This window comes from Ranitomeya imitator, chromosome 8, assembly GCF_032444005.1.
Source record: "Ranitomeya imitator isolate aRanImi1 chromosome 8, aRanImi1.pri, whole genome shotgun sequence".
Classification (NCBI taxonomy): Eukaryota; Metazoa; Chordata; class Amphibia; order Anura; family Dendrobatidae; genus Ranitomeya; species Ranitomeya imitator.
In genome coordinates, this window is record NC_091289.1 from 73,383,738 (window position 1) to 73,411,098 (window position 27,361).

General features: G+C 47.2%; 3 protein-coding genes across 3 annotated transcripts in view; 1 reads left to right on the top strand and 2 right to left on the bottom strand.

Moving 5' to 3' along the window:
- The window catches only part of LOC138647811 (uncharacterized), a 60,495-nt gene extending 36,249 nt beyond the window's left edge, over positions 1–24,246 (bottom strand). Inside the window, exon 1 of the mRNA XM_069737079.1 lies at positions 24,186–24,246. Within this exon, the coding sequence (XP_069593180.1) occupies positions 24,186–24,194 (9 nt within the window). The 5' untranslated portion in view covers positions 24,195–24,246. The remainder of the gene's footprint in view (positions 1–24,185) is intronic.
- On the bottom strand, positions 2,991–24,227 carry FHIT (fragile histidine triad diadenosine triphosphatase). Its single transcript, XM_069737080.1, has 2 exons — positions 24,125–24,227; positions 2,991–3,837 (listed from the first exon to the last, which is right to left on the bottom strand). The coding sequence occupies exon 2, from the start codon at positions 3,578–3,580 to the stop codon at positions 3,134–3,136; it is 447 nt and encodes a 148-aa protein (XP_069593181.1). The 5' UTR covers positions 3,581–3,837; positions 24,125–24,227; the 3' UTR covers positions 2,991–3,133.
- Positions 24,247–24,252: 6 nt separating the features above from the next.
- Positions 24,253–27,361, top strand: part of SLC25A17 (solute carrier family 25 member 17) — a 136,722-nt gene continuing 133,613 nt past the window's right edge. Inside the window, exon 1 of the mRNA XM_069737078.1 lies at positions 24,253–24,409. Within this exon, the coding sequence (XP_069593179.1) occupies positions 24,302–24,409 (108 nt within the window). The 5' untranslated portion in view covers positions 24,253–24,301. The remainder of the gene's footprint in view (positions 24,410–27,361) is intronic.

The window sequence follows — 27,361 nt, forward strand, 5'->3', positions numbered from 1 at the left end:
TTATTTATTAACTATTTTGTGTCACATATCTCTCTGGTTTAACAGAATAAAAATTCAAAATGTGAAAATTGCGAAATTTTCAAAATTGTCGCCAAATTTCCGTTTTTATCACAAATAAACGCAGAATTTATTGACCTAAATTTACCACTAACATGAAGCCCAATATGTCACGAAAAAACAATCTCAGAACCGCTAGGATCCGTTGAAGCGTTCCTGAGTTATTACCTCATAAAGGGACACTGGTCAGAATTGCAAAAAACGGCAAGGTCTTTAAGGTCAAAATAGGCTGGGTCATGAAGGGGTTAAAGTGAACCTGTCAGCGGGATTTTGCGAAGTAAACTACAGACACTGTCAGGTTGCTGCTGTTAAACCAATTAAAATGATACCTGGGGTGAAGGAATCAGTCTTGTGGTTCCTGTGCAATCAGTGATAGAAGTTTTCAGTTAATGATATACCCATGCTTCGGGGTAGGACTTCTCTTCGTGCTCTAAAGCAGAGAAATCAAGGAAAGACCTGCCCACAGGCCGCCCCAAAGCACAAACAGTCTGTCTCTATGATGAACATGTTTGCGCTTCGGGGCGGCCTGTGGGCAGGTCTTTCCTTGGTTTCTCTGGCTTATAGCAGGAAGATAAGACTCTGCCTACAGTCCCTCCCAGGACGGACATATCATTAACTGAACACGGATTACCTTATATACTTGAGTATAAGCCGAGATTTTCAGCCCATTTTTTTGGGCTGAAAGTCCCCCTCTCGGCTTATACTCGAGTTATACCCAGGGGTCGGCAGGGTAGGGGGAGCTGGGGCTGTCTAATTATACTCACCTGCTCCCGGCGCGGTCCCTGCAGGTCCCTGGCTCCCCAGCTTCTTCCTGTACGGAGCGGTCACATGGTACCGCTCATTACAGTAATGAATATGCGAGCCGCATATTCATTACTGTAATGAGCTGTAACGGTGACCGCTCAATACAGGAAGAAGCTGCAGCGCCGGGGAAGCAGGTGAGTATAACAGGGAGGGGAGCGCTGCGCTAGTCACCTCTCCATCGCTCAGGCCCCCCTCACTTTCAATATTCACCTGCTCCTCGTTCCGGCACTGCTCCTCGTTCCGGCGCCGCTCCGTTTTCAGCAGTGACGCTCAGGTCAGAGGGTGTGGTGACGTGGTTAGTGCGCGCCCTCTGACTGAAGGTCAGTGCTACTATAGGGCAAAAAAATGGAGAAACAAAGCGCAAAATAGGGTCTTATCCTATAGATAACCAAGAGAGCTTTCTTAGAATTGCTCACCTGATTTTATTGGATGAAGAGCATGTAGCGATTTCGGCTGCTGCAGATCCACAAGCTGATCAACGGCCGTATGACAATATAAACTGTACAGGAGGTGTGGGTTAAATCCGCGCTGCCTTAATGATGAGGTTCCAAGGATCAAGGACACAGGATTCATTCAATGCGAGATTTTCCTTCAATGAATCCTGTGCCGACAAAGATGAATTAACCTCTTGTGAATCATGAACTTTTACACCACATGTCATCTGACTACTTGGCGCCGTTTTTTGAATCCTGTACATATTTAAACAATGTAAACACGTTGTATCTGTATGTTGTATGTGGAATTTCCTGAAGAGGTCGCACTGACCTTGAAACGCATTGAATAAACCACTGTCTAAACTTATTATCCTTGGAACTTCATCATTAAGGCAGCGCGGATTTAACCCACACCTCCTGCACAGTTTATATGAACGTCAGTGCAGAAGACGCTGAAGATGGAGCGGCGCACGGAACGAGGAGCAAGTGAATATTGAAAGTGCCGGGGCCCTGAGCGACGGAGAGGTGAGTATGTGATTTTTTTTTATTGCAGCAACAGCAAATGGGGCAAGTGTCTGTATGGAACATCTATGGGGCCATAACGTTTGTGCAGCACTATATGGGGCAAGTGTCTGTATAGAGCATCTTATGGGGCCATAACCTTTGTGCAGCACTATAATGGGACAAATGTCTGTATGGGGCCATAACGTTTGTGCAGCATTATATGGGGCAAATATCTTTATGGAGCATCTTATGGGGCTATAATCCACATTTGTGCAGCATTATATTGGGCAAATTTGTCTGGAGCATCTTATGGGGCCATTATTAACCTTTATGCAGGATTATATGGGGCATATTTTAATATGGAGCATCTTATGGGGCCATCATAAACTTTATGGGGCTCCTGATTCAATATGGATATTCAAAAACACTTAACCTACTGATGTCTCAATTAATTTTACTTTTATTGGTATCTATTTTTACTTTGGACATTTACCGGTAGCTGCAGCATTTCCCACCCTAGGCTTATACTCGAGTCATTTCCCAGTTTTTTGTGGCAAAATTAGGGGGGGTCGGCTTATACCCGGGTCCGCTTATACTCGAGTATATACGATACACAAGAACTAGAAGATGGATTTCTTTACCCCATGTATCATTTTAATAAGTAACAACGGCAACCTGACAAGCCTGTAGTTTACATAGCAAAATCCTGCTGAAAGGTTTGCTTTAAGTACACATTTGCTGTACATACAACTTTGGCTTGCGGACAAAATTAACACAGATAAAAATATACTGTACTGGTGTGAAGAAAATTAAAACTTTGTAGAAAATCTATCCAACTATGCTTCAAACTTTATTTTGTTCACAAATGAAAAAAAATCCAGTAGGGTTGCATTATAAGAGGCCCCAGCCCAGTAAGGTAGGAACCACTATAAGCACAAAGCAACTGGTCACCTACAGAATGCTAAAAGTTGTCAAGTGAACAAAGTTCAGCAAAAAACACTGTAATAAAGTCCATATTGTCTAAATATGGAACAGTGATCATTAGAGAGCCATCAGATAGAAATTCTAATGCTTTACCGCCTCCTTGCTGTAGCAATCTAAGGATTATAAGGAGTTTCATGCTGCTGTCTTAATTTCATGAAATATTTTCAACATTTTTTGTTCGCCTTTACAGAATACATTAGACAAATATTTAGATTTATACAAGCCCTTTAATGATATCCTAATAATAGAATTTCAATCACATGTACAGTTGTTGCCAATCACAAGTCTAATAACATATCTACGTGCAGAAACAAGATGAAATGGAAATAAGTAGAAGCAGAAATTTCCATTCAGAAATACTTTCTGAGTTCATCAGCCTCTGCTTCCATCTCTTCCTCAGATCTCCACTTCTCTGGAGCTGCCAGTTCTTCTTTATCATGGTCAAACAAAGCTTCATACACGGTGTCATTCTTTTCAAAATCTCCCTTTCTTCTGGGTAAAATGTGCACATGAACATGAGGGACAGTCTGTCCCGCCTCTGGACCATCTTGAATTGAGATGGTTAGCGAGGTGCCACCGAAGTGTTTCTCTACCACACTGGAAACCCTCTGTACAGTGTGAAAGAGGTCACTTATTTCTTCAGGCATCAGGTCTTTAAAACGTTTTACTGACCTTATTGGGCAAATGAGGACATGTCCTGGTACTACTGGTTTCCTATTTACAAGGGCAAAACACAACTCAGTCCTTAAAAAGGTAACCGTTGGCTTAATGAGATGTTTACCAAACCACAAAGACATGGCAGGATAAAACACCAGCAATGATCTTTGCTGTGTTAGACTGAGAAACAATAAAACGCCCTCTAAAATTAAAAACTGATATTTAAAAAAAAAAAAAAATATGAAAGTTTATTTTATAATGGGATGTAAATAACAATCACTGTAAATTGGATTATTTCAGCTTGTAACAAGATATGGGCTTATCAACAGTGAAATGACCAAGGGTTAGTAATTCCAGAAGAAGGTTCTATACCCGATTTTATTATAGTTGTTTCACACTGAAAGAGAACAAAACAAAAGAATAGAAATGTATATTATTTATCAATCAGAAAAACTGCATTTTACGGGCGTAGAAAATCGGAGCATGCTGCGTTTGTCGGCGTATTGCGTAAAAAATCCACCAATGAAAGTCTATAAATATATATTTCCTTCAGCGCGATATAGCAGAAAGCCGGTAATTCAATTGCCGGCTTTTGCCATCTCCTTCCCAAACCTGACATGATATGAGACATGGTTTACATACAGTAAATCATTTCATATCCTTTTTTTTTTGCATATTCCACACTACTAATGACTGAGCTCCAGAAAGGTATGGGATATTGCTGTTTTTTTATTTTTCCTTTTTTACAAAACGAGGGTCGTCATTTGGATTGAGAGTATAATAAACTATTACAACACCATGTGTCTATTTCATTAAAATACTTTTTTCCTAATGTGTGTGTGTTTTATTAACCATTTACTACTATTGGATTAATAATGGATTGGTGTCTTATTGGCGCCTCTCCATTATTAACCTGGCTTAATGTCACCTTACAATAGCATGGTGGCATTAACCCTTTATTACCCCATATCCCATATATATATATACATACATACATACATACACACACATATATATATATACACAGTGCCGGCAAAAAAAATCTTTACACTTGCACAGCAAAAATAAACTTTACATATAAAATCCACATCATACTTTCACGTTTTAAAAGTGTACACAATGGGGGAGATAATAAAAAACTGTTTAATATTAAAGCTGGCTTTGTTGCAAATATCAACCAATCAACGCTCAGTTTTCACTTCATTGGTAAAGCGAAAGCTGCACTCTGATTGGTTGTTATGTGCAGCTCAGCCAGTTTTGCTATTAGGCAGTCTTTTATTATCTCCCTCAGTTTTTATTATCTCCCACAATGGGTCGAAAGAAGCTTAAAATGAAAGAGAAATCCTGTGCCTTAATACAACTTTTAACAGTCCACTCAGTAGGACTATCAGCTGTGTATCCCCTAGACTTCTGCTCAACACAACTGATGGTCCCAACCCCATTAATAAGGCAAGAAATCCCACCTATTAAACCTGACAGGGCACACCTGTGAAGTGAAAACCATTCCCGGTAACTACCCCTTGAAGCTCATCAAGAGAATGCCAAGAGTGTGCAAAGCAGTCAAAGCAAAAGGTGGCTACTTTGAAGAACCTAGAATATAAGACATAATTTCAGTAGTTTCACACTTTTTTGTTAAGTATATAATTCCATATGTGTTAATTCATAGTTCTGATGCCTTCAGTGTGAATGTACAATTTTCATAGTTATGAAAATACAGAAAAATCTTTAAATGAGAAGGTGTGTCCAAACTTTTGGTCTGTACTGTATATATATATATATATATATATATATATATATATATATATATATATATATATATATATATATATATTATAGACTGTATGTTTTCACGAGTATTTGAGCTCATGGATCCATTCTATGTCCATTTTGCAAGCCGGCGAGAAAATCTCGCTGTACGGATGCCATACGTAAAATACGCTGCCACACCCTGCCTACGGATGACATACGGATCACTGTTTTGGGACAATTTCTGCGTATTACGCATGTTAAATACGGACTGTATTTCCATACGTTGAGTGTGACACTGGCCCAAAGTGGAGTCAGCCTGTGGCCCTATTTAGCAACTGGATCAAGACATACATATTTACATATCTATATCATAGAAGAGAAGGTGTTCCAATGAAGTATATATATGTCATGTAATTCATGCGACTAAACGCACAGTGCCGGCTGTTTCTGAGAGCCGGGCACTGGGATTCATCCACACGGGGATTGGCACCACCTCCCCACATCTACGATTGCCGTGACTGGCTGTTCAATTCTGAACAGTCAAATCACAGTCAAATAATGGGATGCATTAAAAGAGGTATAGATGCTCATGAGAACATAATTTTACCTCTATACATGTCACTAGTTCGACCACACTTAGAATACTGTGCACAGTTCTGGTCTCCGGTGTATAAGAAAAACATAGCTGAACTAGAGCAGGTGCAGAGAAGAGCGACCAAGGTTATTGGAGGACTGGGGGGTCTGCAATACCAAGATAGGTTATTACACTTGGGGCTATTTAGTTTGGAAAAACGAAGACTAAGGGGTGATCTTATTTTAATGTATAAATATATGAGGGGACAGTACAAAGACCTTTCTGATGATCTTTTTAATCATAGACCTGAGACAGGGACAAGGGGGCATCCTCTACGTCTGGAGGAAAGGTTTAAGCATAATAACAGACGCGGGTTCTTTACTGTAAGAGCAGTGAGACTATGGAACTCTCTGCCGTATGATGTTGTAATGAGTGATTCATTACTTAAATTTAAGAGGGGACTGGATACCTTTCTGGAAAAATATAATGTTACAGGCTATAAATACTAGATTCCTTGATAGGGCTTTGATCCAGGGAACTAGTCTGATTGCTGTATGTGGAGTCGGGAAGGAATTTTTTCACCAAAGTGGAGCTTACTATTTGCCACATGGGTTTTTTTTTTACTTCCTCTGGATCAACATTTTAGGGCATGTTAGGTTAGGCTATGGGTTGAACTAGATGGACTTAAAGTCTTCCTTCAACATTAATAACTATGTTACTATGTTAGTGATTTCAATGTTTGAAGCAATTAAATTGCCTGAAACTCTGAAGACCAGCCTGTGATCAGTGTTGTAACAGAATCAATCATAGGCTGGGCGCAGCCCCAGCACCGATTGGTGCGATCAGACAATGACGCCGATCATACCTTACAGTGACCGCCCTGCACTTCCTCACTCAAGCTTGGAGATGTTGCAGAGCGGTCACCATTGATCAGCTCCTCACCTGCTGGGCCTTGTGCCATCACTGCTGATGCTGTTCCTGAAAGAAGTTTCTGATCCTTTCCTGACCTGCTTGTGCCACTGGATTTTACCTAATCTGCCCCAATACCCCTCTCCTCAACCCATTCCTCAACCCTCTTCTGCCACCAAGCGCTGAACAGTACTTGATCTTTGAATTTTTGGCACGTTTTTTCTTGTGCGTGCGTCCTGCAGCTGCCGAGTGATGATCAGTGACAAATCACTGATCAGCACCCGTGTTTGCTTTTTACCAGGACTTTATGTCCCTGTCCATTTTTCTCCTCTTCCACTTTGCACCATCTCCGTGTGTGCATCCTGTAGCTGCTGATCACTAACACAGACCAATGGATCAGCATCTGTTCTCGCTTGTTGCCAGGACTTTTTCTTTTCTCCGTGCGTGCATCCTATAGCCGTTGAGTACTGCTCAGTGGGGTACATCACTGATCGGCATCTGTTCTGTTTTTTTGTGTAAAAAAAACAAAAAAAAATCAAATGAATAATAATTTAGATTAGTTGATAGAGCTAGACTAGGGACTGTGCAATCCATAGTAAAAAATATATTGCAGCATATGGCTTAAACTACAGGTTTTTTTTTACTAATATAATCACAATCAGAGTCAGATAGTTGTAGGAGCTCAGTAATTTGTTTTTACTGATGTCCATCTACTAATTGTGGTTTCAGAATTTTAGTTGAAAATTTTTATAGTAATTATACTACGTTTTTTGTACTGTGATTAGCGTAATTTAGTTGCGGGCGTTTAGTAATTGCTTTTTACTGTCGTGCGTTTAATATGTTTTTTTATTTTACCACACTTTAATATTTTTTTATCTTCTCCTAGAAATGTTATCTTCTCTTAGAAATAAGAAATGATACTTCTTGGATCCCGATCAAATGCCTCTCAATCAGCCAAACCAGATCTCCACTTTGCACTGACGAGGGGCAGTATCTGGAAACACAGTGTCTGCAAATTGAGATTCTGGTTTGGCTATTGTCCTTATGTCATGCAACAAGACTCATTAAAAGGTCGACATTGACTGTTAGGATTGCTACTTCTAGTCCTCTTCCTCTCTGAAGAGACAATTTGCATATTTCCCAGAGGAGCATTGCGGCTTTAAGTCTCCTCACCTCGACATGCTTATGTCACTCCGCAAGGAGAAATACTTCTTGGATCTTCTCCTAGTTTGTTTTCTTCAATTTTTGTACTTTCTTCTATTCTAAATATAATAGTTAAAAAAAAAATAAAATTCACACTACACACAAAATTTGGTACACACACCACAGACATGAAAAAATGTCCCGTTCATCCCAAACACTGTATTCAGCCGATGAAGCATAAGCCTGCCTTGCCTCCAACACTGCGGTACAGAATTCCACCTTCCTTTAGTTTTCTTCCTCCTCTTGTGATACCGAACCTCCACGCAGACACCACTGGCTAGAAATGAGCCAGCGCCGCCCTAGTAACCCGCTATGGACCTCACCTCCTGAAAATTATGAGTCACAAATTCATGATTTTGTGGCTCAATCATGAATCCAATTTGACACTACCAGTCTCACAGAAATTTACTTTTTCAAAAAGTCTTTTTCATTGACAATTTGGCAGATGTCCAACAATTTTTATCCCAAAACCCCACTTCATCATTTGCCAACTGGATCCCTGTCCTTCACATTGGGTTAGTGAAGAAACCAGAAATTCGGTAATATTAGTGTTGACATTTTACCTAACACTCCACTGTTCTGCATGGCTATGCCCTGGACACCCTTTGAGGCCATCCACAAATTTTTTTATTAGAATGATAATACACTATGTCCACCCTGAGATTAACCCATCTTTGACTTTTCAAATGCTCGGTCATTGATCACTTCAGCAACAAAGTTTATGGAGGTGTACGATACTCAAAGGGACATCTAGGTAGAGGAGTCCTTAATACAATTCAAGGGGAGGCTCAAATATCAATCAATACCTGCCCAGTAAGAGGGCCAGGTATGGAATTAAACTCTACAGGCTGTGTGAGAGTATATCAGGTTACAGGCACAATTTTATGGTTTAAAGAGAGAAGGAAACTCGGATTCAACCCCCTGAATGACCCTCTGTCTTGGGAGTGAATGGCAAAGTTGTGTGGGAATTAGTGTACCCACTGCTGGATCAAGGTCATCACCTCAACGTAGATAACCTTTATACCAGCATACCAATCTTCAAGTCCCTCTGTGCCAGAGCTACCGCAGCCTGTGGTACTGTGCACAAAGATCAGAGAGGCCTTCCTAAGACGCTGAATTGGGCAACTGCTCAGAAAGGGTGAGAGCAGAGCCCAATGTAGCAACAACATGCTTGAGGTCAAGAACAAGGGGTAGGGTCCCTTTCTTGACCACTATACATGGTACAGTGCCTTGCGAAAGTATTCGGCTCCCTAGAACTTTAACCTTTTCCCACATATCATGCTTCAAACATAAAGATACCAAATGTAAATTTTTGGTGAAGAATCAACAAGTGGAACATAATTGTGAAGTTGAACGAAATTTATTGGTTATTTTAAATTTTTGTGAAAATTCAAGAACAGAAAAATGGGGCGTGCAATATTATTCGACCCCTTTACTTTCAGTGCAGCAAACTCACTCCAGAAGTTCATTGTGGATCTCTGAATGATCCAATGTTGTCCTAAATGCCTAATGATGATAAATATAATCCACATGTGTGTGTCATCAAGTCCCCGTATAAATGCACCTGCTCTGTGATAGTCTCAAGGTTCTGTTTGAAGCACAGAGAGCATCATGAAGACCAAGGAACACAAGAGGCAGGTCCGTGATACTGTTGGAGAAGTTTAAAGCCGGATTTGGATACAAAATAATTTCTAAAACTTTAAATATCCCACGGAGCATTGTGCAAGTGATCATATTGAAATGGAAGGAGTATCATAGCAAATCTACTAAGATCCGACTGTCCCTCTAAACTTTCATCTCAAACAAGGAGAAGACTGATCAGAGATGCAGCCAAGAGGCCCATTATCACTCTGGATGAACTGCAGAGATCTACAGCTGTGGTGGGACAGTCTGTCCATAGGACAACAATCAGTCATACACTGCACAAATCTGGCGTTTATGGAAGAGTGGCAAGAAGAAAGCCATTTCTCAAAGATATCCATAAAAAGTGTCATTTAAAGCTTGCAACAAGCCACCTGGGAGACACACCAAATGTGGGAGAAGGTGCTCTGGTTAGAGGAGACCAAAATCAAACCTTTTGGAAACAATACCAAACAATATGTTTGGCGTAAAGGCAACACAGCTCATCAACCTGAACACACCATCCCGACTGTCAAACATGGTAGAGGCACCATCATGGTTTGGGCCTGCTTTTCTTCAGCAGGGACAGGGAAGATGGTTAAAATTGATGACCATGACCTTCCTTCAGTTACAGGAGGCAGTGATCAAGGTCCTATTATTTGTAAGTCAAGAAGGATTTGGCCACAGTACTTCCGGAACTGAAGGTGTCCGTGTTGTACTTGGGCAAGATTTCCCTGGTGAGGTCCCTCAAACTGCAAAAGAGAGGAGGTTGCATAAAAGGTGCAAAGTGTGTTACTGAAGAGGGATACAAAAGGGATACAAAAATTCATCAGTGTAACACCTGCCTCGATAAACCTCGTCTCTGTATGAAAGACTGTTTCAGAGACTACTACTCATCCATGTACTACTAAAACATATTTCTGACTTACACAACTCAAGTATGCAAACAAGATGCACTCTACAGAACTAACGTATTTCAACATGCTATTAAATTAACATATCAGGAAAACACTAGATCAATTGCAATATAGGGTCACTTGTGTGGGGTTTCCACTGTTTAGATCATCAGGGGCTCTCCAAATGCGACAATGCCCGCAGACCATTGAATCAAAGTCTGAGTTACAAATGTCACTCCTTACTTTCAGAGCCCTGCCTTGCGCCCAAACAGTAGTCCATTTTCTCCTGTTACCTCTGTAATAATAAAAAAAAATGGGGCTAAAACAATATTGGGGCTCTACATTATAAACTTCTGTGAAGCAGTTGGGGGTTCAAGGTGATCACCACACATCTAGATACATTCCTTTAGGGGTGTAGTTTCCAAAATAGGGTCGCTTGTGAGGGATTTCCATTGTTTAGGCCCATCAGCGGCTCTCCAAATGCGACATGGGAACGCTCTCAATTCTAGCCAATTTTGTGTTGAAAAAGTGAAACGGCGCTCCTTTCCTTCCAAGCCCTGCCGTGCACCCACACAGTAATTTCCACCCACATATGGAGTATCCACGCACTCAAGAGAAATTACACAACAAACTTTAGGGTCCATTTTTTTCCTGTTACTGCTCTGAAAATAAAAAAATTTGTGTTAAACCATTTTTGCAGAAAAAAAAGGAAAATGTTCATTTTTTCCTTCCACATTGCTTTAATTCCTGAAGGGTTAATAAACTTCTTGTATGTGGTTTTGAGCACCTTCAGGAGTGCAGTTTTTAGAATGGTGTTACTTTTGGGTGTTTTCGGTCACATAGGTCTCTCAAAGTAAACTTCAAGTTTAATGTGGTTCCTAAAAAAATTGGTTTTGTAAATTGTCAACTTCTAACCCTTCCTAACAAAAAAAAAGTTTCAAAAATTGTGCTAATGTAAAGTAGAAATGTGGAAAATGTTTATTATTTTATGTGACGTAACTCCATGGTTTCAGGGCTTAACCCCTTCCCGACCTCCGCTGTACTATTACGGCAGAGGTCGGGTCCCCTGCTTTGTCGTGGGCTCCGGCGCTGAGCCCACCTCAAAGCCGGGACATGTTAGCTGTTTTGAACAGTTGACATGTGCCCGCAATTGCGGCGGGTGAAAATTGTGATTCACCTGCTGCTATTAACCAGTTAAATGCCGCTGTCAAACGCTGACAGTGGCATTTAACCGGCACTTCCGGCCGGAAATGATCGCATCGCCGATGCGTCAGGATGGTAAATATAGTGGTCCTTGAGACCTCTAAGGTTACTGATGCCAGCCTGCTGTGTGCGCCCCCCTGTGGTCGGCGCTGATAGCAAGCCTGCATTTCAGCTACATAGCAGCGATCTGATGATCGCTGCTATGTAGCAGAGCCGATCGAGTGGTGCCAGCTACTAGCCTCCCATGGAGGCTATTGAAGCATGGCAAAAGTAAAAAAAAAAAAAAAAAAAAAGGTAGTTAGTCTTACCGGTAATAGTATTTCCAGGAATCCATCCTGACAGCACCATGGAGGTTGTCTTCTTATCCACAGTGGGACAGGAAACCACGAGTATAAAAGGACCCTCCCCTTACCAACCGTCAGTGATTTTTTAAAGTACCACATCTGGATGGATGCCAAAAGGAATATTTTATTTAAACACAACACAAGATACAAATGTTTACATCACATTAGTTTTTAGTAAATTAGCATGGGAAGGGAACTAACAGTGCTGTCAGGATGGATTCCTGGAAATACTATTACCGGTAAGACTAACTACCGTTTTCCAGGTCATCCACCTGACAGCACCATGGAGAAGTACCAAAGCAGACTACTTCTTAGGGTGGGAATACTGTCTGTAGTACCTTCCTGCCAAACCCTAATTGCGTTGACATTACGTCTAGTTTATAATGTTTGGAAAAAGTACTAAGATTAGTCCATGAAGCAGCGTTACAAATTTGATCTGCTGAAGCCCCACCTTTTTCTGCCCATGAGGCTACCATTGATCAGGACGAGCGTGCTTTGATACATCCTGGTGGATTTTTCCCCCGAGTTTTATAAGCCAAAATTATTGTGGATCTAATCCATCTCGCGATCGTGGATTTAGATGCCTTTCTACCCTTATTTGGGCCTCTAAACTGAACAAAAAGATTATTGTCTATCCTCCAGGGTGCCGTAACCTCTAGATATTTAAGAACCGTTTCTCTAACATCTAGATTATGGTAAAGAGTCTCTTTTTGATTTTTTGGTGACTGAAAAAAGGAAGTGAGTACGACCTCCTGATTTATATTTGAATCAGAGACCACTTTCGGGAGAAAAGCTGGATCCAGTTTCAAAACCAATCTGTCATTAAAGAAAGACCTGTAAATAAGGATCCTGGATAGAGAGGGCCTGAAGCTCCCCCAGTCTCTTCGCCGAAGTAATGGCTACAAGAAAGGCCATTTTTAGGGACAATTTACCTATGTCTAAATTATCCCCCAAGTCATACTGATGTTTACATCGTTAATTAAGAACTAAATTTAAGTCCCATGGTGGGACAGTTTTCCTTATTAACGGTTTTAATCTTGCAACTGCCCTGGAAAACCGACTAATCCAGGGGTGGGCCGATAAAGTACAGTCATAAAAGACACTAAGGGCCGCTACTTGTACCCTTAAAGTACTGGGTCTGAGACGTGCTTTAAACCCCGCTTGTAAAAAAAAAATCAAAGATTTTAGGTACATTAGGGTGGTCAGTATCGACTGTCATTTCTCCACAATAGCTGCAGAATTTTTTCCAAATTTTGGTATAGATGGAAGAGGTTACTGGCTTCCTGCTTGCTTTTAATGTGGAAATTACTTCATCCGATAAACCCTTTGCTTTTAGAACTTGCCGTTCAGGATCCAGGCCGATAATCGAAGACTTTCTGGATTCTGGTGGAGAATGGGACCTTGAAAGAGTAGATCTGTTCTTCGTGGAAGAATAACTGGTTCCTCCCTTGACATTTTCTTCAGTAAGGGAAACCAACTCCTCTTTGGCCAGAACGATACTACAAGTAGGACTTTGGCTCTGTCTTCTGCAATTTTCCTGAGAGTCCTTGGTATTAGTGCAAGCGGAGGGAATGCATACAACAGGCCTCTGTTCCACGATTGGGAGAAGGCATCGACTCCAGCCGGGTTCTCCTGAGGGTTCAGTGAGTAAAAGACGCTGACCTTTGCATTCTGTCTGGTTGCAAAGATGTCCACCTCTGGGCTCCCCCAACGATGGCATAAGTCTTCGAAAAGCTCGTTGTTTAGTTCCCATTCTGTCGATAGAACTGTCCTCCTGCTCAGGAAATCCACCACTTGGTTTCTGGAACCTTCTAAATGTACCGCTGAGACCGAGAGGACTGTCCCTTCTGCCCATCTGAAGATTCGTTCTGCCAACTGCTGCAGAGCCATGTGTCTCGGACCACCTTGATGTCGAAGGAAAGCAACTGCTGTTGTGTTGTCCGAGAGTACTTTCACATGTTTGTTCCTTACCAAGGCCTGCGCTGAAGATAGAACCTTCCAGACTGCGAGCAGTTCTCTGAAATTTGAGGATTGTCTGCTGTTTTCCCAGGTCCACTGACCCTGGTAATACCTTCCCTGGATGTGACCTCCCCAGCCTTGTTGACTTGCGTCCGTGGTGATTATAACTTCGGGAACACGATTCCAGGCCACTCCTTACCTCAGATTCTTGGGATCTGTCCACCAATGTAACGAAGTCTTCACTTGCGTTGGTAGCTGTATTACTTTGTCCAACGACGCCTGTCTTCTGTCCCAGGATGAGAGAATCGCCTGCTGAAGCCGTTGGGAATGAAATTGACTCCAATTTACGCAGGGTATGCAGGCCATCATCAGTCCCAGGATCTTCATGGCTTCTCTGATGGAAACTCTGCTCTCTGTGAATTGACGAATCCTGTTTACTATGCCGCACAGTTTTTCTTCCGGCAGAAAAGACATTCTCACACTTGAGTCTAGTATGACTCCGAGAAATTTTATTCTCTGTTTGGGTACTAGATCGGATTTTGCCCAATTTGCGATCCACCCCAAATTCTGCAGTGTGGAAATTAAAAACTGACAGTCGGTTCTGAGTTGATTTACCGTGTCCGCTACCACCAAAAAATCATCCAGATACGGAATGACTAAGATATCTCGATGTCTTAGGTAGGCTACCACCTCTATTATAATCTTCGTAAAGATTCTTGGGGCTGAGGCTAGGCCAAACGGAAGGCAGCGAAACTGGTAAAGGAAGACCTTGCCTTATTTTTCTACTGTGAACCTCAGATATTTTTGGTGGTTTAGGTAAATCGGGATGTGGTAGTACGCACTCTTTAAATCTAGAGTGCACATCACTACCCCTTTGTCTAGGAGGGGAATCGTAGATCTTATAGATTCCATTTTGAATCATTTGTATACTACCCATGAATTTATTATGGAAAATAGGCTTGAGTAAAACCCTTGTCCTATTTCTTGGTGAGGTACTGGGACTATTGCCGCCGTTTTTAGCAAGTCCTGAATATCTACCCACATGGGAGAGGTCGAGACGAGGTGGGAGCTGGAGATTAGGAATTTTTGTGGGGGAGGCGAAGAAAATTCTATCCTGCAACCCTGAGCAATCAGTTGTAACACCCACGGGCTGGTAGTGATCTTTTGCCAGCCCCCCAGAAACCTGGTTAAGCGCCCCCCTACACTGGTGGCGTCATTTTCTGTGGTAACCTGATGCTGAACCTGAAAAGGTGGACTCTTTACTCTTCGTTCTAGCCTCCCCACCTTTCAGGTAGCTCCACCTCCTCTGTTTCCCTTTCCCTCTATAGTCAGTTCTCTGATTAAAACGGGACCTACGAAAGGGCTGAAACTTTTTGCGTTTCTCTTCCGGGAACCCCTTTTTATCATCTGACGCCTTCTCTAAGATGTTGTCCAGTACTGGCCCAAATACCCTTCCACCTGAAAATGGGATGGCACAAAGCTTATTCTTGGAATGTACACCCCCTGACCAGTTTTTGAGCCAGATGGTTCTTCTGGCCGCATTTGATAGGGATTGACTTCTGGCTGTAAACCTTACTGATTCCGCCGATGCGTCCGCTAGAAAATCTGTTCCCATTTTTAGAAGGGGTAGGGATTTTAATATAGTTTCCCTAGGGGTTTTAGATGAAAGTTGATCTGCCAGATCATCTACCCATAAGTGCATAGACCGTGCTACTGATGTCGCCACTATGTTTGCACGCATTACAGCTGCGGAGCTCTCCCAGGTCCTTTTTAAGAGACTGTCCGCTTTCCTATCCATAGGCTCCTTTAGGTTAGAGGAGTCCTCGAAGGGTATGGTGGTTCTTTTGGAGACTCTAGCTAAAGGGATGTCTATTTTGGGAATGTCCTCCCAATTCTTGACCTCTGCTGGATCAAACGGGAGACGAAGTTTTAAGTCTTTTGGAATAATCAGACGTTTTTCCACCTCTTCCCACTCTTCTAGAATCATCCCGCGTATATCAGAATTTACAGGGAAAACTTTTGAAGTCTGAGCCCGTAACCCGCCAAACATCTCATCCTGTATTGAACAAGATGTTGGGGGTTCTTCAATTTGCATGGTGCGTCTCACTGCACCTAGTAGCTCGTCCGTGTCCATAGAAGAAAATAAGTACTTCTTCCCTCTTTCTGGAGGATCTCTAAACTCCTCTTCCTCCAGATCCGACTCGGACAAAGCTCCCTCAGATGTAGAGTCTGAATCCCTCATTCTCTTCCTATTATCCGGCTGTGAGGGTTGAGGAGTCATTAAGCCAGAAACTGACGCCTGTACCTCCTCCCTGATAAAAGCCCTCATGTTAGACATAAGAGAGGCTTGCTCTTCACCCACAATGTGGTTAGTGCAAGGTTCACAAAGGGGTTTTTGCCACGACTCTTTCAATTTTACGGAGCATATGGGACACTTCTTATATCTCCCCATTTTCTTAACCTCCTTATCCATGGAGGCAGGGGCTACCTATAAAAACAGAAGCAGCCCCGTTTTAGAAGGTGTATCTATTACCGGGTGGTAGGGATTAGTAGTTGCCCTCTTTAGGGGACTTACGTGTGCCCGACTTTCTGTCTCCATCCTGGCGGTATCCTCCATTTCGGATTATGCCCAGGTTCGGAGACGTCCCTACCCCCTTTACCTTATATCCTGCTTGATTCCTGGCGTTGGAGCGCTCTGCGCTCGCCGACATGCCCCGGAAATGACTCCATCTTCCTTCAGTAGTGATGGAGACGCCGACCCCGCCCACCGCTGACCGCAACCCGGAAGTGATACGCCGGGCTGCAGCGTGCGGCATTCCGGTGATGCTGGCTGTACTCCGGGACCACATGCAAAGAATCACGGAGGCGGACCCGGACCGGAGAAGGCTTGGGCGGCGCGCACAGTCGAGAGCCCCCACAGGAAGAAACGACCGGCGATCCCAGGAGCAGCGCTGCACTGGGTAAGCTGAGGAACCCTGTGTCGGGTTTCAGCGCACGGGGATCTTGCAGTGGGAAGGGTACTAAGGGCCTAAACCCCCCGATCCACACCCCCCGAACGAAGCCTGTCGGAGTCTCGTAGTTCCTATCCACAGTGGGACAGGAAAAACACTGACGGTTGGTAGGGGGAGGGTCCTTTTATACTCGTGGTTTCCTGTCTCACTGTGGATAAGACGACAACCTCCATGGTGCTGTCAGGTGGATGACCTGGAAAAAATGTTTTAAAAAATATGAAAAAAAAAATAAAAAAAAAAATATAAAAGTTTAAATCACCCCCCTTTCGCCCCATCCAAAATAAAATAGAAAAAAAAACAACTAACCTACACATATTTGGTATCGCCACATTCAGAATCGCCCGATCAATAAAAAAAAAGCATTAACATGATCGCTAAACAGCGTAGCGATAAAAAAAATTCGAAATGCCAAAATTAATTTTTTTTGGTCGCCGCGACATTGCATTAAAATGTATTAACGGGCGATCAAAAGAACGTATCTGCACCAAAATGGTATCATTAAAAATGCCACCTCGGCAAGCAAAAAATAAGCCCTCACCTGACCCCAGATCACGAAAAATGGAGATGCTACGGGAAACAGAAAAGTAAGCAATGTTTTTTTTTTTTAGCAAAGTTTGGCATTTTTTTTACCACTTAGATAAAACTTAACCTAGTCATGTTTGGTGTCTTTGAACTCGTAATGACCTGGAGAATCAAAATCGCAGGTCAGTTTTAGCATTTAGTGAACCTAGCAAAAAAGCCAAACAAAAAACAAGTGTGGGATTGCACTTTTGTTTGCAATTCCACCGCACTTGGAATTTTTTTCCAGTTTTCTAGTGCACGACATGCTAAAACCAATGATATCGTTGAAAAGTGCAACTTGTCCCGCAAAAAACAAGCCCTCACATGGCCATATTGATGGAAAAATCAAAAAGTTATGGCTCTGAGAAGGAGGGGAACGAAAAACGAGAACGCAAAAACGGAAAGGGGCAAGGTCATGAAGGGGTTAAAGTTGAAAAGTTTGTAAATGGCAAAAAGTCGCCAAATTTGCCATATTTTCACAAACAAACGCAAGTCTTATCGAACAAATTTTACCACTATCATGAAGTACAATATGTCACGAAAAAACCTAAGAATCACTGAAATGTTCTAGAATTACTACCTCAAAGTGACAGTGGTCAGAATTGTAAAATGTGGCTATGGGGGAGACTACACAGCGAAGACTAGCGTCTCCACTACAGATAATATGCTGTCTGTAGTGATGAGAATCTGCCTAATTTACAGGTGCGTGTCTCCAGAAGCATGAGCTGCGCACAATGTATGGGCAAGATTTGCAGTTTTCATTCAGCAACCTCTACTGATACTTGTTTATGGAAAACACCCATTGGGTCAAAATAATAGTGAGGAGATCCCGCCTAATCCACAGGTACGTGTCTCCAGAAGCATGAGCTGGACACTACAGTGAAAATATACAGTTTATTGAAAAATGTCAAAACAATGCAAAATTATTCAAAAAAGTAAGGAAGACCCAAAATGTGGGGATAACACTAAACCACAGAATAAATATACCGTACATTGCAGTACCTAGACCATTGTGTATCTGCCTACATCTCACAGCTATGGCTGGACAAGATGGAATGTGAAAAGTGGAAAAGAAATGCTAATGGGGCAGGCATGGTCCTTACGGTACATCAGGTAGTGTTTTAGGGGGTCAAATGATAGGACTAGGTATTTAGTCCCCAGCCCAAACGCGCGTTTCACCCAAGTTTCATCAGACTTTGAGAGACTGGATTGAATTCTAGGAATCCAATGCCTATCACCTTTAATCAGACTGATGTGACTCACCCTTTTTTCTGGTGCGTTTCTTCTCTTTACGGACTAGGCTCCTCGTTAGTCCGTGCCTGGCTACACTATGTATGGTTTCCATTGGATTTTAGTAACCTCATAATTGGAATATTGATGCCTAAAATGTTCCCTTCCCTCCTTTTTCTTCCTATATCTTGATATTTTATTGGACGTTATACTCAGTCTATGATATGTTGATATTGTCCTGTTTATTCTTTTTTTGTAATTGAAAATGATATATTTCAATAAAATTTGAATTATGAAAAATGCTCACTAGACCCCTATTCCTAAAGAGGTGTAGTTTCCAAACTGGGGTCACTTGCATGGCTTCCTGTTTGGTCATGTCAGGTACTCTTCAAATAGGACATGGTATTCACAATCTATTCCAGCCAAAAATGCACTCCAGAATTCAATTGTTGCTCCTTCCCTTCAGAGTCCTGTTGTGCACCCCACCAGTAGTTGTCCCCCACATATGGGATATCAGCGCACTCAGGAGACATTGAACAACAAACTGTATGGTCCATTTTCTCCTGTTACCCTTGTGAAAATGAAAAATTTGGGGCTGAAGGAACATTTTTGCGGGAAATGAGCTCAGGGCCGCAGAAGCGTACTCAGATGTAAAAAGGCTGTCATGTGCAATGCCACATCTGCTAACTCTCCTGCTGCCATGTTTTAAGGATCTACATAAGTTTACTTGCTTTAGCTTTACCAGTGAGTGCCGCTAAACCTTTTTTGCTCTGGACATTGTACTTGCTTTCCCTATTTGGGACTGTTAGCTGAGTGAGCACCACCAGATTTTGACTTTCATATATGTTGTACCACAGTGTTCAGATCTCCACTCCATTTTAATTATAGTGCCAAGTCAGTTCAGTTCTTTTTTTGTGTAGAGGTTTTACTCATGCCGTTTACCACTTGGGATAAATGATTTATATTTTGATAGATAAGAGTCCTTTTACAGATGTAAAAGGTACATGTATATTTGTAATTTCTTTATTTTTAATTACAGAAAAGGAAGGAGTGATTTGAACTGTTATATTTATTTCATATTTTTAAGAACCATTTTTTCCTTTCCACTTTTCACTAGATTTACTAGTCCTCTTAAGGGACTTGAACATGTGAGCGTATGATAGTTTGTATTATATACAGTAATAATACCATGTTGCTGTACATAACAAATATCATGTTCACAGAAGTACCGTCATGACAGGCATGGGGGTCTTTAGCAGATCCCCTGCCATCATGGCAACCCATTGGCGCTCAGAGATCACATGACAGGGGTGCCGAGGGGCGACTAGAATAAAGCACCTTCATGCTGGTGCTCTGTAAATGCTGCCGGCAGAGATTGTCAGCGCCATTTAATAGGTTAATAGCTGGAGAAGGGTCCGGCTCCTGTGTGGGGGGTGGGGGGCACAGCCTGCAGACGGGTCCGGCTCCTGTGTGGGGTGGGGGGGCACAGCCGGCAGACGGGTCTGGCTCCTGTGTGGGGTGGGGGGGGGCACAGCCGGCAGACGGGTCCGGCTCCTGTGTGGGGTGGGGGGCACAGCCGGCAGACGGGTCCGGCTCCTGTGTGGGGTGGGGGGCACAGCCTGCAGACGTGTCCAGCTCCTGTGTGTGGGGTGGGGGGGGTGTGGGCACAGCCTGCAGACGGGTCCGGCTCCTGTATGTGGGGTGGGGGGGGGGCACAGCCTGCAGACGGGTCCGGCTCCTGTGTGTGGGGGGCACAGCCGGCAGACGGGTCCGGCTCCTGTGTGTGGGGGGCACAGCCTGCAGACGGATCCGGCTCCTGTGTGTGGGGGGGCACAGCCTGCAGACGGGTCCGGCTCCTGTGCGGGGTGGGGGGGCACAGCCGGCAGACGGGTCCGGCTCCTGGGTAGGGTGGGGGGTCTCAGCAGGCAGACGGGTCCGGCTCCTGGGTGGGGTGGGGGGGCACAGCCGGCAGACGGGTCCGGCTCCTGGGTGGGGTGGGGGGGGCACAGCCGGCAGACGGGTCCGGCTCCTGGGTGGGGTGGGGGGGCACAGCCGGCAGACGGGTCCGGCTCCTGGGTGGGGAGGGGGGCAGCCTGCAGACTGTCCGGCTCCTGGGTGGGGAGGGGGGGGGCACAGCCTGCAGACGAGTCCGGCTCCTGGGTGGGGAGGGGGGGAAACAGCCTGCAGACGGGTCCGGCTCCTGGGTGGGGAGGGGGGGCACAGCCTGCAGACGAGTCCGGTTCCTGGGTGGGGAGGGGGGAACAGCCTGCAGACGGGTCCGGCTCCTGGGTGGGGAGGGGGGGGGCACAGCCTGCAGACGAGTCCGGCTCCTGGGTGGGGAGGGGGGCACAGCCTGCAGACGGGTCCGGCTCCTGGGTGGGGAGGGGGGGGGCACAGCCTGCAGACGAGTCCGGCTCCTGGGTGGGGAGGGGGGCACAGCCGGCAGACTGTCCGGCTCCTGGGTGGGGGGGCACGGCCGACAGACGGGTCTGGCTCCTGTGTGAGGAGGGGGGGGGGGCACAGCCTGCAGACGGGTCCGGCTCCTGTGTGGGGTGGGGGTGGCACAGCCGGCAGACGGGTCCGGCTCCTGTGTGGGGTGGGGGTGGCACAGCCGGCAGACGGGTCCGGATCCTATGTGGGGGGGGGGCACAGCCCGCAGACGGGTCCGGCTCCTGGGTGGGGAGGGGGGCACAGCCGGCAGACGGGTCCGGTTCCTGGGTGGGGAGGGGGGCACAGCCGGCAGACTGTCCGGCTCCTGGGTGGGGGGGCACGGCCGACAGACGGGTCTGGCTCCTGTGTGAGGAGGGGGGGGGGGGGGCACAGCCTGCAGACGGGTCCGACTCCTGTGTGGGGTGGGGGTGGCACAGCCGGCAGACGGGTCCGGCTCCTGTGTGGGGTGGGGGTGGCACAGCCGGCAGACGGGTCCGGATCCTATGTGGGGTGGGGGGGCACAGCTGGCAGACTGTCCGGCTCCTGGGTGGGGAGGGGGGCACAGCCGGCAGACTGTCCGGCTCCTGGGTGGGGGGGCACGGCCGACAGACGGGTCTGGCTCCTGTGTGAGGAGGGGGGGGGGGCACAGCCTGCAGACGGGTCCGGCTCCTGTGTGAGGAGGGGGGGGGGTGGGGCACAGCCGGCAGACGGGTCCGGCTCCTGTGTGGGGTGGGGGTGGCACAGCCGGCAGACGGGTCCGACTCCTGTGTGGGGTGGGGGTGGCACAGCCGGCAGACGGGTCCGGATCCTATGTGGGGTGGGGGGGGGCACAGCCGGCAGACGGGTCCGGATCCTGGGTGGGGAGGGGGGCACAGCCGGCAGACGGGTCCGGTTCCTGGGTGGGGAGGGGGGCACAGCCGGCAGACTGTCCGGCTCCTGGGTGGGGGGGCACGGCCGACAGACGGGTCTGGCTCCTGTGTGAGGAGGGGGGGGGGGGGGCACAGCCTGCAGACGGGTCCGGCTCCTGGGTGGGGAGGGGGGCACAGCCGGCAGACTATCCGGCTCCTGGGTGGGGGGGCACGGCCGACAGACGGGTCTGGCTCCTGTGTGAGGAGGGGGGGGGCACAGCCTGCAGACGGGTCCGGCTCCTGTGTGGGGTGGGGGTGGCACAGCCGGCAGACGGGTCCGGCTCCTGTGTGGGGTGGGGGTGGCACAGCCGGCAGACGGGTCCGGATCCTATGTGGGGTGGGGGGGGCACAGCCGGCAGACGGGTCCGGCTCCTGGGTGGGGAGGGGGGCACAGCCGGCAGACGGGTCCGGTTCCTGGGTGGGGAGGGGGGCACAGCCGGCAGACTGTCCGGCTCCTGGGTGGGGGGGCACGGCCGACAGACGGGTCTGGCTCCTGTGTGAGGAGGGGGGGGGGGGGGGCACAGTCTGCAGACGGGTCCGGCTCCTGTGTGGGGTGGGGGTGGCACAGCCGGCAGACGGGTCCGGCTCCTGTGTGGGGTGGGGGTGGCACAGCCGGCAGACGGGTCCGGATCCTGGGTGGGGAGGGGGGCACAGCCGACAGACTGTCCGGCTCCTGGGTGGGGGGGCACGGCCGACAGACGGGTCTGGCTCCTGTGTGAGGAGGGGGGGCACAGCCTGCAGACGGGTCCGGCTCCTGTGTGAGGTGGGGGTGGCACAGCCGGCAGACGGGTCCGGCTCCTGTGTGGGGTGGGGGTGGCACAGCCGGCAGACGGGTCCGGATCCTATGTGGGGTGGGGGGGGCACAGCCGGCAGACGGGTCCGGCTCCTGGGTGGGGAGGGGGGCACAGCCGGCAGACGGGTCCGGTTCCTGGGTGGGGAGGGGGGCACAGCCGGCAGACGGGTCCGGTTCCTGGGTGGGGAGGGGGGCACAGCCGGCAGACTGTCCGGCTCCTGGGTGGGGGGGCACGGCCGACAGACGGGTCTGGCTCCTGTGTGAGGAGGGGGGGGGGGCACAGTCTGCAGACGGGTCCGGCTCCTGTGTGGGGTGGGGGTGGCACAGCCGGCAGACGGGTCCGGCTCCTGTGTGGGGTGGGGGTGGCACAGCCGGCAGACGGGTCCGGATCCTATGTGGGGGGGGGGGGGCACAGCTGGCAGACGGGTCCGGATCCTATGTGGGGTGGGGGGGCACAGCTGGCAGACTGTCCGGCTCCTGGGTGGGGAGGAGGGCACAGCCGGCAGACGGGTCCGGCTCCTGGGTGGGGGGGCACGGCCGACAGACGGGTCCGGCTCCTGTGTGAGGAGGGGGGGCACAGCCTGCAGACGGGTCCGGCTCCTGTGTGAGGTGGGGGTGGCACAGCCGGCAGACGGGTCCGGATCCTATGTGGGGTGGGGGGGCACAGCCTGCAGACGGGTCCGGATCCTATGTGGGGTGGGGGGGGGGGCACAGCCTGCAGACGAGTCCGGCTCCTGGGTGGGGAGGGGGGGGGCACAGCCTGCAGACGAGTCCGGCTCCCGGGTGGGGAGGGAGGGGGGGGGGCACAGCCTGCAGACGGGTCCGGATCCTATGTAGGGTGGGGGGGCACAGCTGGCAGACGGGTCCGGCTCCTGGGTGGGGTGGGGAGGGGGGGCACAGCCTGCAGACGGGTCCGGCTCCTGGGTGGGGTGGGGAGGGGGGGCACAGCCTGCAGACGGGTCCGGCTCCTGGGTGGGGTGGGGAGGGGGGGCACAGCCTGCAGACGGGTCCGGCTCCTGGGTGGGGAGGGGAGGGGGGCACAGCCTGCAGACGGGTCCAGCTCCTGGGTGGGGTGGGGTGGGGAGCACAGCCTGCAGACGGGTCCGGCTCCTGGGTGGGGAGGGGGGAACAGCTGGCAGACATGGCAGGTTGGTGTCCAGTATCGCCCGGCTGACAACCATCTAATGTGCATGGCACAGCAATACCCGCGACCTGGCGCACTGCTCTGGTCAGCACATGCTGTGGAGCTGCAGCGTTACTCTATGACAATCCAGCACCCCGCATGGGACCGTACCTGCACAAGCCGCGGGCACACTGTGCGTCTGTCAGCAGGAGGACTGTACCGCAGCGCTCACCTGCTTCATCCCTGAAGACCCCGGAATCCCAGTAGAGGTGACGCGCAGCCGGAACTTTGAAGACGAGGCTTGGAACCCGGAAGTCATGCGGCGGCCGCGGCTGATGAGACCATAGTATGGAGGAAGAGCCGGAGAGCTGTATCCCGACAGTGGCTGATGTCAGGACTGCCATGACTTCCATTCTGTCGTACGACAACTTAGTGCATGCCGTGTCTGGAGCAGTGGTGAGTCGGTCAATGGTTTCCTTTATTCGCAGTGGCAAAGTGATGTGTGACTGAGATTTTCTAGGGCGCAATGAGGCTCAGACCTAGACAAGTAGGGTGCCAACCTCCGCTGGTAGGAAGGGTGAATCTGGGGCTCACCTAGGGAGAGACTAGCCCTAGTTATTATACTTCCGTTTTTTCTTTCAGTTTTTTACACCTTTATATGACAACCACAAAGATTATTTGATTCCTCTTTTTTAATTATTTTTAATAAAGGTTAATTTTTAGAGGTCTATGGTTTTTTAGTGTTCAAGTAATATTAAGGTCCTACTATTTCATAATAAGGTTTTGGTGAATAAAGTCTCCACGCTGTGCTGACTGCAGGGAAATAGAAGAATAATCCTTCAGTCCGATGATAATAAAGGCTCCCTCCGATTCCTGTTCATTGTTATTAAAATAATTGCTGCCATAATAGAGGCCAGGCGGAGCCGTTCATACAGTAGGGTCATTCCAGTGTCACTTTCTCCATTATATATCAATGGTCTCGTCCTGCAGGAATTCTAGGTGTGAACAGGTTGTGTAACTATGGAGGCTACAGCAGATCATTATTGGGAACATTGGCTACCTAAGCGGCAGTATGGCCCCGAGCTCATGATCTGGGATTGTCCTGTCCGTTCACTTTCGCTCCTCTTCTACAGATCCTCCTGTCCCTTCACTCCCGCTCCTCCTCTACAGATCCTCCTGTCTGTTCTCTCCCGCTCCTCTTCTACAGATCCTCCTGTCTGTTCTCTCCCGCTCCTCTTCTACAGATCCTCCTGTCTGTTCTCTCCCGCTCCTCTTCTACAGATCCTCCTGTCCGTTCACTCCCGCTGCTCTTCTACAGATCCTCCTGTCCCTTCATTCAAGCTCCTCTTCTACAGATCCTCCTGTCCCTTCACCCCTGCTCCTCTTCTACAGATCCTCCTGTCCCTTCACCCCTGCTCCTCTTCTACAGATCCTCCTGTCAATTCACTCCGTCTCCTGTTGTGAATTCTGTGGCAGAGCTCCCTCCTGTGGTCACAAGTGGTACTTCGGCTGATTCTCTCTGTGAGCTTCTGTTGGTGGAGGAAAGTGGTATTGCGGCTTCTGAGTTTCCTACCTCAGGTGATGTGGTGAGGTCGTTAGGTACTGCTCTACTTAACTCCACCTAATGCTTTGATCCTGGCTTCCTGTCAATGTTCCAGTGTTGGACTTGTTTTTCCCTGGATCATTCCTGTGGCCTGCTGCTCTGCATAGCTAAGTTCTTCTTTGCTATTTGTTTGCTATTTTTTCTGTCCAGCTTGTCTAATTATTTTGCTGGAAGCTCTGGGACGCAAAGGGTGTACCTCTGTGCCGTTAGTTCGGTACGGAGGGTCTTTTTGCCCCCTTTGCGTGGTTTTCTTTAGGGTTTTGTGTAGACCGCAAAGTTATCTTTCCTATCCTCGCTCTGTTAAGAAAGTCGGGCCTCACTTTGCTGAATCTATTTCATCCCTACGTTTGTCTTTTCATCTTACTCACAGTCATTATATGTGGGGGGCTGCCTTTTCCTTTGGGGTATTTCTCTGAGGCAAGGTAGGCTTATTTTTCTATCTTCAGGCTAGTTAGTTTCTCAGGCTGTGCCGAGTTGCATAGGCAGAGTTAGGCGCAATCCACGGCTGCTTCTAGTGTTGTTTGGAGAGGATTAGGGATTGCGGTCTGCAGAGTTCCCACGTCTCAGAGCTCGTTCTATGATTTTGGGTTATTGTCAGATCACTGTATGTGCTCTGACCGCTATGTCCATTGTGGTACTGAATTGCCTATCATAACAGTCTCCTCCTCTACAGATCCTCCTGTTCATTTACTCCCGCTCCTCTTCTACAGATCCTCCTGTCCGTTCACTCCGTCTCCTCCTCTACAGATCCTCCTGTCCGTTCACTCCGTCTCCTCCTCTACAGATCCTCCTGTCCGTTCACTACACCTTCTCTTCTACAGATCCTCCTGTCCGTTCACTACACCTTCTCTTCTACAGATCCTCCTGTCCGTTCACTCCTCCTCCTCTTCTACAGATCCTCTTGTCTGTTCACTCCCGCTCCTCTTCTACAGATCCTCCTGTCCATTTACTCCCGCTCCTCTTCTACAGATCCTCCTGTCCATTTACTCCCGCTCCTCTTCTACAGATCCTCCTGTCCATTTACTCCCGCTCCTCTTCTACAGATCCTCCTGTCCGTTCACTCCCGCTCCTCTTCTACAGATCCTCCTGTCCGTTCACTCCCCCTCCTCTTCTACAGATCCTCTTGTCTGTTCACTCCCCCCTCATCTTCTACATCTTCTACAGATCCTTCTGTTGGTTCACTCCCTCTCCTTTTCTACAGACCCTCCTGTCAAGTCTTTCATCTTTTTAGCTCCAACAGATCTTCTTTATCATCGCACTCCTATTCTGCTGTTACATGTCATCCTGTCAGTTCACTCTTCTACTGACCTCACTGTGAATTTATTTCCCCCTTTATTTCTCTGCTGCAGAATATCTTGTTAGTTCACGTTCCTCTTCTGCTGCAGATTATATTGTTACATACACTCATGGCCGAAAGTGTTGGCACCCTTGAAATTGTTCCAGAAAATTAAGTATTTTCGTAGAAAATTATTGCAATTACACATTTCTTATACACATATTTATTTAATTTTTGTGTATTGTAACATTACAAAAAAGCATAGACAAAAAGGCAAATTGGACACCATTTTACACAAAACCCCTAAAATGAGCTGGACAAAATTATTGGCACCTTTCCAAAATTGTGGGAAAACCACTTTCTTTCAAGCATGCGATGCTCATTCAAACTTACCTGTGACAAGTAACAGGTGTGAGCAACATGAAAATCATACCTGAAACCAAATAAAAAGGGAATAAGTTGACTCCATCTTTGCAATGTGTGTGCCGCACTAAGCATGGAGAATAGAAAGAGAAGAGATCTGTCTGAT